This window comes from Quercus lobata, chromosome 3 (assembly GCF_001633185.2).
Source record: "Quercus lobata isolate SW786 chromosome 3, ValleyOak3.0 Primary Assembly, whole genome shotgun sequence".
Classification (NCBI taxonomy): domain Eukaryota; kingdom Viridiplantae; phylum Streptophyta; class Magnoliopsida; order Fagales; family Fagaceae; genus Quercus; species Quercus lobata.
The window spans coordinates 70,484,759-70,498,694 of record NC_044906.1 but is presented as its reverse complement, the minus strand read 5'-3'; the positions used below and the strand labels follow the sequence as shown (position 1 = coordinate 70,498,694).

At 35.5% G+C, this 13,936-nt stretch overlaps 1 protein-coding gene across 1 annotated transcript; it reads left to right on the top strand.

Moving 5' to 3' along the window:
• The first annotated feature begins 9,244 nt into the window (after window positions 1-9,244).
• LOC115981376 (receptor-like protein 18) lies at window positions 9,245-10,730 on the top strand. The gene is made up of 2 exons (XM_031103520.1): window positions 9,245-9,707; window positions 10,042-10,730. Exons 1-2 carry the CDS (start codon window positions 9,245-9,247, stop codon window positions 10,728-10,730), a joined length of 1,152 nt encoding a protein of 383 aa, XP_030959380.1.
• The last annotated feature ends 3,206 nt before the right edge of the window (window positions 10,731-13,936 follow it).

The following is a 13,936-nucleotide window of genomic DNA, read 5'->3' as shown; positions in this document are numbered from 1 at the left end:
TTATGTACTCACACTTTGCCACCACCTTTCACATAAACAGTGATATGAAAAGTATAGTTTAAAGTTGGAAACAAAGACTTGTCTGTTTAAAAATGATCTAACATTGCATGTGATGTGAAATGGTGTTACATACATATAGTTTTCAACAAGATGATGTTTCAGTATTCCACTTCCCACATTCCCTGACATGAATCATTTAGGATTCTTAACCCCTTGTGAAACTTTTGTGCTTTTTACATGACAAATTTGCAAGTACTTTCATTTGTTTATTATGACACTTATTTATTTATTTTTTTAAATTTCTTAGCCTTTTGAGTTCTTGATAAAGATGACAAGCTTGTCTGTTGAGTTAACAAAACATGCAAACTCTGGGCATCATGTGAGAGAGAACAGTGAATATACAAGACTGGTCATATCAAATGAACTGCATTCAGTGGACTTATGTATATATAGAGAGAGGAGAGAGAAATTCAGTTGCTTAAGGGTAACAAGTTCCTTTTATATGTTCTAAAATCCCAACTGTCAAATTTTATATTGTTTTCTTCTCTTTTTTTTTTTTTTTTTTTTTTTGCTTGTGATTTGTAATTATCAAAAAATGAACCTCAAAAACTAAAATAGATTAAAAAGTCCAGATATTAGGCAAGGTTTTACCCCCATATGCTCCACATCATCAACAGCTCAACGATCTTTTCACTTCCTCACAGCTGCCTTGGCCGGTCTTGTCTTACTTGAAATTCAAAGCAGAGCACATTACTTGAATGCATGCATTCCCTAACAACCAAAGTAGAGTTTAAAGAGAGGGATCACACATTCCCGAAGGCAATGATGTTGAAAGGAACTATATAGCTTCTCTCTTACTCATCCACTAAATAGACCAAAGAAAAATGTGTGTTTAGGGGTCAACACTCAATAGGCTACATCATTGTGCAGATTCTGTGAGGATTTTGTGGAATGAAAAAAGAAAAACTAATGAGAAAAATTCTATAGCAATGATTGATCACCCTTGACACCACTAATAAGCTAGGTGATGAATTGGGTTGCCATCCAATGTCACATGACTACTTCAAATTCTACAACCACAAATAATGCTGGTGAATACATGATTAACTGCACTGCAACAATGGCAACAATAATACACTACTATAGAGGATATACTTAAGGCTCTTGGATTATGCGTTTGATGATGAAGCCTTTGAAATATCTACCAAGTGAAGTGAGTAATAGTTGATGAACCCACAAATAGCAATAATGTCATTATCATAAAATGTTTGATTTGAGTATGATCTTTTGTTAAAGCGAACAACATCATATGCAAGTCCTGTGACATTCTATTAAGGTTAATGATAAAAGGTTTACATAGCATGGAGGTGTACTGGCTAAATAATAAAATCTAATGCAAACTCTTCATTTTGATTGTTAATCTGAACATTCTAATTAACAGATACCAGTTAAGAAAGATGCCTTCCTAGCTATGCAAATCATTACATTATCATTCTAAAGATAGAAGACTAGGACAAAAATCTGCGAATGTAGACATAGGAATAAATCATAACAAAAATCTTTTATAATTATGCTTTGTCTGTGGATTTCATAAATATTTCCATAAATCATGGTATTTACCATCACCAGTCCCACAACCAGAGGGATGTATGTTAGTGCGAAGTGATCTTCGCAACCCATGTACCGGCACAATATTTTCACTTCGTATATGTTCGATCTGTGTAGCTGATTCGTCGGGGTTAGGGAGCGAAGGGTCCTACATGGGCCCAGCCTGAACTATAGGTAGGGTCGGTCGGCCAGGTGTGGGTACAAATATACAGCCACCGTCGTGGGCAGAGCCAGTGAACAATGGGGGAGACAGTCGAGTGGGTGGTGGGGATCGAGGGCTGGCTTGAGCATTGGATGGCCTTTGACCAGCGTCAGGTGTGCATCGCGATGACCCGATGCCATCCATGCACATGCCCCAATCACCCTCGAACACCTCATCATCTGTAGAAACATAATTGTGAAATTTTATATTCTATTAATTTGATAAGCATATGGAAAACAATTGTGACTGAAGCGTTACATTCAATAGAGTACTCTGTAAACCTCTCCAACAGGACGAAAACTAAGTCACGTGTGAAATGCACCTCCATAATTGATTCAATTTCCATAAACTTGATTCAATTTTTGAATTGTCTCATGGCAGATTCTTTCATTTTTGAATTTCCATAAACTTGATTCATTTTTGAATTTGATAAGCATACTTGATTTCCTATAACCCAAAGTTCTCTGATACTTACTCCATATTGAAAAAAAATAAAAATGAAGTCAAATGCTAAGAAACATTCAACATGTAAACCTTGCCTACCCTCTTTTCAACCATTGAAATTTGTGAAATCAGCGGAATGGGATATCATGTGTGGCTGTGATGAAAATATACTTCACTACTTAAATATTTATCTAAATAAATTACAACTAAAAGTTCTAGAATTAGAAGTCAGTAAGAGTGGGAGGTATTAAAGGTGGAAGTTACCCGACTCATCCTCATCCTCACAACAGCGTACAGGCGCAGGCGTAGGCCCACAACCACCTTTACGACCTCCAGTGCCTTCACACCCTGCCGACCCACCACCTCGGCCGCCACGGCCTGTGGCCTATGTGCTCGCCTCACTCTGTACACGCGCGTTCTCCAATGTCGCTCGGCTCAACTCTCCGACAACATCCAACGTATGTAGCAGGTGGTTGTACATTTAGGAACCTGATTCACATTGCAATAGTGCTGTAACATTGGACTCAACTTGTGAAATAAAGGAGTCACATTAAAAAATTTTTGTTGTAACATTCATGACCGATTTGGAAACAACCAAATCTGGAAACAGATTATACATGATGAGCTTATTCATATATTTAGATGCTGTTGAAATGGCAATTGAAATGGCACACTAGCGCATATTGGTTGTGAAAAATGCATATCTAGTGGCAAGAAATGAAATGTTCTCGCGTAATGTACTGCTTGGTGTACCTTCGGTACGACTCCATGTAAGCAACAAGGTACGTCATGTCCCCATCCAATGTCGCTGCGCCGGCAAGATGTTCCCCTCTATGGGCCCATCAGTCAATGTAGACAGCATGTTCTTACACCCAATCCTTCTCTAGTTTACCCTGGAGGGAGATTTTGTGGAGATCAACCAATGTATCCACAAAATCCAGCGGCGCTTGCTTCATCCCAAATTGACGAAAGACACGTTCGGGATGATGATCCTCTACTATCCAAAAATAGATCAATGGCACAATGGCCCTCCATAAATGTCGGCCGGCAATGCAATATGGGGGCAACAAGTCTACGACATCCCTATACGGCTCCCAAACAACCTGGATAAACAGTCAACAAACAAACAAATCAAATATGTTATTAACTATACACATGCAGTAGTTAACAATTTACCAAGTGAAAAACAAAACTAAAGAGAACTATATCCTCATGACATGAAGAGGTAGATGACCTGGTTTGCCCGTATACTTGACAGTGATGCATGATACGCAGCTAGCACATGTGTGGCATGCTCTGTCGTGCTCTTTGGCCCCTTCCATCTAGTGAACATACAGTTTCAAACAATGGTATTGAGTTAATATCAAACAACAATGCTGCCATAAGAGTAAAATGCTTAGCAAAAGACATCCCACTTATATATATGTCATTTTACTCAATTGGGGCAAAACCCTAGAATTAACTACAGCCAATGCTATCCATGTTCCTTCACCATGTAGAAGGAAAGGAAGGTACCAAGCTAGCAAACCACCATTGACATGACAAGACAAGATCTTCAATGCAAGTGAACATGAAGATCCAAGTGGTCCAAATCCCATTTCCAATAGGTAGGTAATTAAGCAAAACAAAGAAAAAGAATAAGAGGTAAAAAAATAGTCGCTTAATCCATCTTTGTGGTTTGTAATTTTTCTTATCCATTTTATATACAATTAACTAGGGCTACTACAATAGTGAATGGCTTTGGTGTCTCTAGTTGCTAAAGAGCTATTTAGGTTTTTAAGAATGAGGCCATTTATTATATGATATGAGAGTAATCAGATTGCCTAAATGTGGAACCCACATTTATTATTGACCTTTGTACTTCTGGATGTTCTATAAAATGTACGTGAGTATTCAATGGCTAACCAAAATGTGCCCCTGGATTTATTTCTGATTTCATTACTACAGAAAATATGAGTTTGGATCTTTGTGTTAAGTGGCCATTCAACAATTAACTTCGTTGATTTGTGGTGCCCCTTACGCACGTGTCCTGCTTCCAGGGTGGTGGTCTTTGTAGTTTTTTAATTAAATATTTACTTATCAAAAAAAGAAAAGAAATAACATATATATAAGTGAAATAACATTTACTGAAAGTTGAAACAACGAAAGTTACATTACATGACATGTAAGATAAAACTTATAAAGTCTTGCTGTAATAATAGTGTTTGTTTTTCCTGTTATTGGTAAGTTGCATGTGCGGGCCTTAAATCCACAACTTTACCATCTACCCTGTTGAGGTAGAACTTATTGAGGTAGAACTTATTCACTTGCTATAATAATAGAACTACAAAGATTCAGTCAAAACAATTGAAGCTTTTTATTTATTTATTTATTTATTTACGGTTTTTTTGGGGGGGGGGGGGGGGCAAGTTCTATTGAAAACTTGACTTTGAATGTTTCTTACTAGTTGTTTTAACTATAGTTAAAAGGTTTTTGACAAGACTTAAGAGTTGATATAAAATCCACAAAATAATTGCAATATTTGTCACCTTATGCACTAACATGGTAGAGCGTTTTGCTTGATCTACCACTATCTCAAGAAGGCATGGCTTTTTTTCTTGTTTAAACACCTGCCATTTGTCTACAACTGCTTTCAAATCTAAGTTACTTTATTTTAGATTTATTTTTCTTATTGCAATTAATTCAGTTATTACAACTTTTTGTCCTATTGGGCAACACTTGACTTTCATGCTTATTCTTTTTATTTTTTCTTTGAGCTGATGAACAATCAATTGCATATATATATATATATATATATATATATATATATATATTAGCTTTTAGAATTTCTCTAATTGATACTTATTAGGTTTATATATATATATTACATTTCTTGGCTCCTAGTTATGCCAAGCAGTAATAACCTTGTGTCTTTACTTTTGCAGTAAACATATTTGCCTTTTCCTTTCTAAAGGATATCATTTTCTGTCTTTAATTTTATTTCGTATGTCTTGTAGTCGTATCTGCTCTGTTCAACTTTGTGAGGATGTTTGTATGAGCACATGAGGAAAACTGCAAGCAGATTAAGCTTGAAAAAAAGAGAGTGCAGAAGGAGGAAGACGAGAAATTGAAGTTAAATGCACCCAAAAAGGGGCCTTTACACTGGATGCAGACTGCCATCAAGAGTGGCAACGTCAAATGATCAAGTGTTACAAAAATTACATTCTGATGAGCAACACAAGATAACGTAATTGCCCCATGGATGAAAAAACCCTAAAAAGGACTGAGAAAACAAACCACAACTGGTAGCACTGATGTTGATGACATGGAGATTGTTTAATCTGAATGGTAAGGAGGATAAGCAGTTAATGAAATGCAGGTGGTGCATGGCTGGGAGAGTCATTTTTAAACAGTAAGCCTTTTACACCCTTTCAAGTTTTGGAACTTATTTCACTTTATTTGTTTCTTTTTTTTTTTCTCTCTTTTTTTTTTTTCACTTTATGAATATTGAGATTTACGTTTGTTTTATTTTTAAAAATGGTTTGTTGTTTTTGGAGCAGTTGTGCTAGAGTTGAAGGAGTCATGTTCAATGAGCTACTTTTATGACGCTCTTTAAGAATTTGTAGTGTAAATCTGTTATCATCATTTTTTACTGTGTATTTATTTTTTCATTGATAGGGATGTAAATGTTGATATATATATATATATATATATATATACACACACACACATAGATAGTACATAAAGATGCACTTGTATCAATTACTAGACAAGAGTCCATTCTCATACCCATTCCTCATTCATTTTTGTTACAGCACCGAAAGAAGAAAAGACAAAAATCTTTTTTTATTAGTATAATGGGAAAAGACAAGAAGAAAATAAATAAATAAATAAATGGCTGTTATTTTTTGGCAAAAGCCCAAAGAAAACGCCAAAAATCAAAAAGTCAAGAACATAGCTTGAATTTTATGCATGTGTTTTGATACACAATTCTCTTGAGTGTCCGTTTTGTTTGACTCAAGGTTCAGGTAAATATTGCCCCATGATGTGCCAATTATGTTACTAGGCTACAAGCTAGGATATCTTGACAAAATGATCGAAAATAACAGATTTACTAATGTAAGCAGTATTTTTCCAGAATTATATTATATTAAAAATTGTAATATATTTTTCACAAAATAAAGAAAATCATATGTAAATCAAAACCTATCATGTGCTAAACAATATTAGTGCCAACATGGATTTATTATTAAAGTCAACTAAAGACACATGCACGATGAATGACAAATGGCATGATAATTGTAACAAAGTAATCAAATAACATACCTCCTGGCGAGGGGACCTGCCTCCACCGGCGGTTGTGGCAATCTCATAACAAGGCATATAAGTGGGAACCTCGAATACGCCCATAGCTACACCAACATCAGTGCTCCTCCACACTGCTTCGCCTTCATCTCTAATGCCCTGCATAGGTGCCTGTACAGCCAAGCTAATGCTCCACTGCCCCAACTGTACTTCTTCGCATCGCTAATAGGGTTCAGGAACTGTAGAGGCATCACTGACACCCGGTCAGCTATGTAATGGGCAATCCATGGGTCTAACCCATTCCAGGGTAACTTGCAAGATCGACGTCTGCACTTTAGCACGCCTGGCACTACCTGCACACGAAAGAGCGTTGTCTTAGGATAGTGCACACAAAATAACTATAAGAATGCTATGTAATAATAATATGCAAGAAATAGTAGGTTCATCTCTAGTTACGAACATTTTGCAGTATGTTTGTTAAGATCCTAACTGGTTATTCACTCAGCTCAATAGCAGATATGATCAACTCAAGATCAATGACATTGTTTAAAATTAGCATTATGTTTCGGAAAATAATGGCAACGGGTTCATTTTAATTGATTACTATAACTTTTAAATGAGATCTACTAATACTGAATATACCTTTTCATTAGCCACTACTGATGTTTAATATTTTTTTCTAGCATTAGTAGTTTCGCGATCATTTTCTCTTTGGATTAAATAAAATTTTGCCTAAACCAAAACAGTAATGATACCATTTCCAACTTCTTTTTCAAATAATCAAAGAACCCTACAAAAGGAAAAATTAATGACTTCGACACGTCCGAAGTTCAGTACAACTACGTACCTGACCGGCGGCAGGCGTCTCCCACAACGCCGTGGATCAATGAGCCAGCTGCTGCGTCAACTGTGTACCATCCACGGGTCCAAGATCCATATTTGGATGTTGCTACATGCTTGACACGCATGCAATCTAGTTAATAAACCATTGATCGCAGACAAACATTAACAATATAGCTAGGACTTGCAATTATAAACATTCATAATTTCCAATATACCAGGACTTGCAAAAAACAATAGAACTTGCATATTAACTATGAAAGTATCATAACAACTAACATGCAACTTTAGACAAAAAACATGCATGAGGTTAATGAGGTTCAAATCTGTCAGAACAGAATTTCCATTAGAACCAATCACCATGAAATTTGGAGGGGAAACTTACTATAGAAATTATGTTTTTAAACTGTCAAGACCATTACGTATATGAAGAAGATAGACATACTTCAGATTCAGGTAAAAGATAACAACAATTCAGGTTGAATTCCCACATATCAACATTGGGACTAAACTAAAACCAATCAGTATGTGGAAAAATTATTGAGTCTCTAGTCAGCTTATTATAAGTATATGGAAAAATTATGTTTTAAAGCTCCTACTTTAAGAGAACAAATTAGACCCACAATCCATATTAAAGCCCAAATACAATATAGTTCTAGGGTAAAGATTAGATTTTTTTTGTTTTTACAACTTTATGTTGAAATAAACTATATGAATTAAAAAGCAATTTTCCCTAATACATTCCAATTGTATTTTACATGAATTTGTGCCCTAGTTACGCATCAAAACCCAGTTCAAAACCAAACCCAACAAAGCTCAAACGGCAACAATAATAATGAATAGAGAAAAATCTAATAGAGCAAAACTAAAGAACCCACACTCAAATCAGAGTACATGCACAAGCCACACTTAACTCAGATTAAATGCAAGGGGAAAAAAAAATTGAACTCAGCAATGATGAAATTACCTTAATACGTTCCTAATCCTTTAACTCTGAAGATGGATTGGGTTGACCTTCTGCTATGGTGAGGGTTATGGTGAGAGTTTTGGGTGTAGGTTTGGGTGGGTGTGGGTTTGCGTTGCGCTTCGGCCTACGGGTAGAAATGGGTAGAAATAACAGAACTTCAAAATGTGAACTTTGCTTTCTCTACTCTGAATGGATTGAGGGTGGGAGATAGAACATATTGAGGGTAGCAACTGATCAGACTGAGTGAAGGAGACAAACTGTTTTGGAGACGTTACATTCAAAATTTACTCTGCACATAACTTGGTTTCCCCACTGTCGAGTTGCAAATAGTAACGCGGGAATATTTTATTGCCCAAAAGCCAAGCTGGACAGCCAGTGTCGCAGGCAGCTGCCTATAACTCGGCGTTAGCATAACCGAGTACTTTAAGTAACTCGATTTTAGTGTCATCGAGTACCCAAACAGGGGCACGCCCCTATATAGTTTGTAAACAGGGGCATATTGCCATATATTTTGCCAAACAAGGGCAAAAGGCTAGATTCTCCTGGATCTTGGTTCAAGTAATTTTTCAGGGGTAATTCCCCCTTCTATTGGAAACCTATCACAACTTACATTCCTTTCCCTCTCATATAACAATTTCCATGGTCAGCTTCCTTACACATTGGAAAACCTTGAAAAAATCACTTATCTTGGACTTGACCAAATCCTTTACAATCAGGAAGAACCATCTTTCCTAGGAAATCTTACACAGCTAGAAGACTTAGGCCTTTCACAAAACAATTTTGACGGGGGCTTCCCACTTTGGCTAACAAATATTAATACACTTCGTTCCATAGATTTATCCATAAATCAATTGAAAGGACCAATCCCATCCGAAATAAGTAGACTTCCTAATTTGTTTATGCTTGTCTTGTCTCAAAACTCACTCACAGAGGCCATTCCCTCGGTTTTGTTTACAACCCCTTCATTGTCTACACTATATCTAGATCAAAATCAGCTCACTGGCCCGCTCAAATTCCAAAATATCTCTTCATCACCATTAAATGATTTGAGATTGAGTGGAAACAAATTGAATGAATCAATTCCAAGATCAATTGCCAATCTCACAAAGCTACAAAGGCTATATCTTTCTTCGATCAACCTAAAGGGCAAGGTGGAGTTAGAGATTTTCTTTGAGCTTAAAGAGCTTCAAGATCTTGATCTTTCAGGTAACAAAGTATTGGTTCCAAAAGCAAATATCAATTCAACCCTCCCCAAATTTTCATCTTTGTCAATGTCTTCGTGCAATTTGACTGAATTTCCTAATTTTCTAAAAGCCCAAAATGAATTGCAAGGTTTAGACCTTTCCAATAACAACATTGAAGGTAAAATACCTAAATGGTTTTGGAATGTTGGAAAAGAGACATTGGGTTACTTAAATCTTTCTTTTAACCTTTTAAGCAAATTTGAGCAACCACCAATAGTTTTTCCATGGAAAAATATGTACCTTTTAGACTTGAGTTCCAACATGTTCCAAGAGTCATTTCCGATTCCCCCATTGTCTACAAATTATTTTTTTGCCTCAAAAAATAATTTTATCAAAAAGTATCCCTCCAATGATATGTAAGGTGCATGCTCTAGAAGTCCTTGATGTGTCCAATAACCAATTGATTGGTCGAATTCCACAATGTTTGTTGAACTCAAGCAATTCTCTTGTAGTATTGGCTATGAAAAATAACCACTTTCAAGGAAACTTGCCTGAAACATTCATAAATGGATGTAGTTTAAGGACACTAGACTTGAATAACAACACAATACAAGGAAAGATTCCACGATCACTAGTTAAATGTCCAATGCTAGAAGTTCTGAATCTTGGAAATAATAAATTGAATGATACATTCCCTTTTTGGTTGGAGTCTTTACCAGAGTTAAAGATTCTTGTCTTGCGAGCAAATGGATTACATGGTCCTGTATGGGATCCTGATATACAGTTTGGCTTATCCAAGTTGCATGTTGTTGACCTCTCTCACAATAATTTCTCTGGCAAGTTACCATCAGATTACTTTCAAAATTGGCGTGCAATCTCAAAGGTCACTAGCAACGACAAATCCCAACCAGGGTACATGGGAGATGACTCCAATTATTACAAAGACTCAATGACTGTAGTGAATAAGGGAGTAGAATTGGAATTGGTAAAAATCTTGACCATCTTCACAGCTATTGATCTCTCTGACAACAGGTTTTATGGAGAAATTCCAGATAGTGTGGGGAACCTCAAGGGGCTAATTGTACTCAATTTATCATGCAATAAATTTATGAGCCATATCCCATCATCATTGGGAAACATAATTGTGCTTGAATCTTTGGATCTTTCTCAAAATAGCCTCTTTGGTGAAATGCCTCAGTAGTTAACAAGTCTCACATTTCTTGAGTATTTAAACCTCTCTCAAAATCAACTTTTTGGTCCAATTCCACAAGGTGGGCAGTTTCTAACATTTCAAAGTTCCTCTTTTGAGGGAAACTTTGGTTTGTGTGGCTTTCAGTTGTCAAAGAAATGTGGAAATAATGAGATACCAACTTCTGAAATGAGACATGAATCATCATTGAGAGAAGGATTTTGTTGGAAAGTGGTAGTGATTGGATTTGCTTGTGGATTGGTAATTGGATTCCTTACTGGACATGTTTTTACCTCAAGAAGGACGGATTGGCTAGAGAGAAATTTTGGAGTGAACTTACATAGGCGAAGATTTACACTAGCAAAGGTACTTGCTATAGATTTACAGTGAGTGTAGTAATTGTATTTATGTGTGTAATAAGTGAATCCTAGTTGAGGGAAAAAATTAGCTTTTGCCCCTTTCAAAAAAACAATCTAGCATTTTGCCCTATTTTCCAAATTAATTAGGGAAATGCCCCTCCTTTGAAACTTGATTTTTTCAAAATTGAGTTAAGTCCTATAGTGGCGTTTTAAGGAGCCTATAGTGACGTTTTAAGGACCTATAGTGGCGTTTTGTAATCCGATTTCCATAAAGTCGAGTTATAGGTAAAAAAAAAAAGAAAAATAATTGCATGTAACTTGACTTCATGGAGATCGGATTACAAAACGCCACTATAGGTCCATAAAACGTCACTATAGACTCCTTAAAACACTACTATAGGGCTCCAAATTTTTTTTTTTTTTTTTTTATAACTCGATTTTGAGAAAATCGAGTTTCAAAAGAGGGAATTTCCCTAATTAATTTGAGAAATGGGGCAAAATGCTAGATTTTTTTTTTTTTTTTTTTGAAATGGGCATTTGCCCAATTTCTCCCCTAATTGAGTGTAATGAAATAGTTATTGTGATTCTTACCATTGTATATAAGCATTCCAATTAAAAAAAAAAAAAAAATTATATATATATATATATATATATATAAAAGTATGTCACTAACTCACCATTGCTTAATACAAATCACTAAATCACTTCTAGAAATAAAAACAAATAAGGCACAAGGGACAATATAGAGTCGTGATTTGTAATGTTTTAATATACTAGATATCAAATGGACTGTAGTGACCCCTGTTAGTTAGTTGAAGATTGATAGCCCCCAATAGTTCTATCCCATTTTCATCTTAAAACGGGGGGTATTTTTAAATTTTAAGGAGCGCCTAAAGTCATTTGTCAAAAAATATTAAATATTCAATCAGTAGTTGTAGTGCATAATATTTTTTTTTTTAGAAAAAATACATTTGCCAATAATTTATTGATTTACACTTATAAAATTAGTATAATTGTGTGTTTTTCTTAATTTTAAATTTTTAATTTTTGACAAACGAGGGCATCATTTTAGTTAGTTGAAGATTGATAGCCACCAACAATTCAGTCAAATTTTCATATTTAAACAGGGGCATTTTTAAATTTTAACGAGTGTCTAAAGTCATTTGTCGAAAAATATTAAATATTCAATCAGTAGTTGTAGTGCATAATATTTTTTTAGAAAAAATACATTTGCCAATAATTTATTGATTTACACTTATAAAATTAGTATAATTGTGTGTGTGTGTGTGTTTTTTTTTTTTTTTTTTTTTTGGGTGCGAAACAAGGTTTTGACCATTCCCTCGGGTTTCAAACCTAGGGTCTTATTAATATTATGAGATCTTAAGAACCACTAAACCAACCACTTGATTTTTTTACATGATTTGACTTTATATATATATATATATATATATTAAATATATAAGAATTTTAGTTAATAGTCTTGTTAAGAGAAGTCATAAAATAAATAAATTACTGAAAATATGCTAGTCCAAAATGCACAAAACAAGTGTAATTTGCTAATTTAAGAAGGCAAAAGCTCATGAACTTGCTGCCAGGAAGGGCTAATTAGAAGAGAAAAAGGAAAATTAAACTTTGATGCTGCTATCATGGATGTTGGGGTGGTCTTAACAGTATCATACAGGGATTGAAGATGGAAGATTCACTCTTGCTTAGGACTAATTTTCTTCATCAGGGAGGGAGATGCATTAAGGGAGAAGCCCAAGCTATGAAGCTGGCCTTACTTGCTCTATCCAATGCCACCAATCTAAAGAGTCTAAACCATATTTTAGACGATAATGTTGTGAATTTCTTAAATCTTTTGAACTATGAAGTCTTTTGAATTTGTAAGGTTGAATTTATTCAACCATCTAATTGGCTTTATTCCGTGCCAAATTTGCTTGTAATTCAGCATTTAGTAACCCTGTATTTAGGTGGGTTTGATGTAAGGGTAGTGAGTGAGATAGAGTGAAGTTTGCTCAAGTTTGTGCAAGAAAACAGGGACTCGCGGCTGGGACTCGCGGGTTACTCGCGGCTGCAAGCCGCCAGAAGATGCACACGTGCCAAGCATGCTGGAAGATGAACAGTCATGCTAGCTGGAGCACTACAAGACAAAACAGAACAACTGGCCATACGGTTATCTCGCGACTGTATCTCGCGACTTGGTCAAGCCGCGAGGTCAAGCTTACACTGTATTCGTGCATTCACCAACTGCTTGGAAAGCTTCTCACGAAGGTTTGAAAGCCCTAACTCCCGTACCCAATCCTATAAGGAAATCACCCCAAACGCAAGTGACGTGAGGGTGAATAAGGGTACTCATGCATAAGCATTAAAACATGTCCATGCATTAATACTTCCTATGCTTTGTGACTATGTTTGTTTGTTTTGCTTGCTATTTTTGATGTTGGTTGTTTGCTTGTCTACTTGTGAATATCTTTTATTTTGTCGTATCAATCTTTTTGTTTCTTGTGTCAAAAATCCAAAAATCACATAAAAATTAGAAAATCAAAAAGCTTGATTAACTTTGTTGAGTTTTTGTCTCAAAACTTGTTGTGCCTTGTACCTTTGTGCAAATGGCTTTGTGCATTTTCGAGCATTCCTTGTTTTCATGCACTCATATCACTATGGGAAAAATTTTGAAATCTATGTGATTGTTGTAAATAGATCTTCAAACTTGTCATGAATGATTAGTGAATGGTTATGTTGATCTTGAGACATGCATAGACTTGTGTCTATATATCTTCCCACTCTTTATTTTTGTTTTGCTAAAAGAGCTCACCAAATGTAAATCTCAAAGTGAAAAGAGATATTGAGCTGCAAAAG

What these genes read in the sequence shown, in the direction of transcription:
- LOC115981376 (XM_031103520.1), top strand. Translation starts at nt 9,245, where the DNA reads ATGCTTGTCTTGTCTCAAAACTCACTCACAGAGGCCATTCCCTCGGTT. An exon ending in TTCCAATAACAACATTGAAG is followed by an intron (nt 9,708 to 10,041) that starts GTAAAATACCTA and finishes ATTCTCTTGTAG; the next exon opens with TATTGGCTATGAAAAATAAC.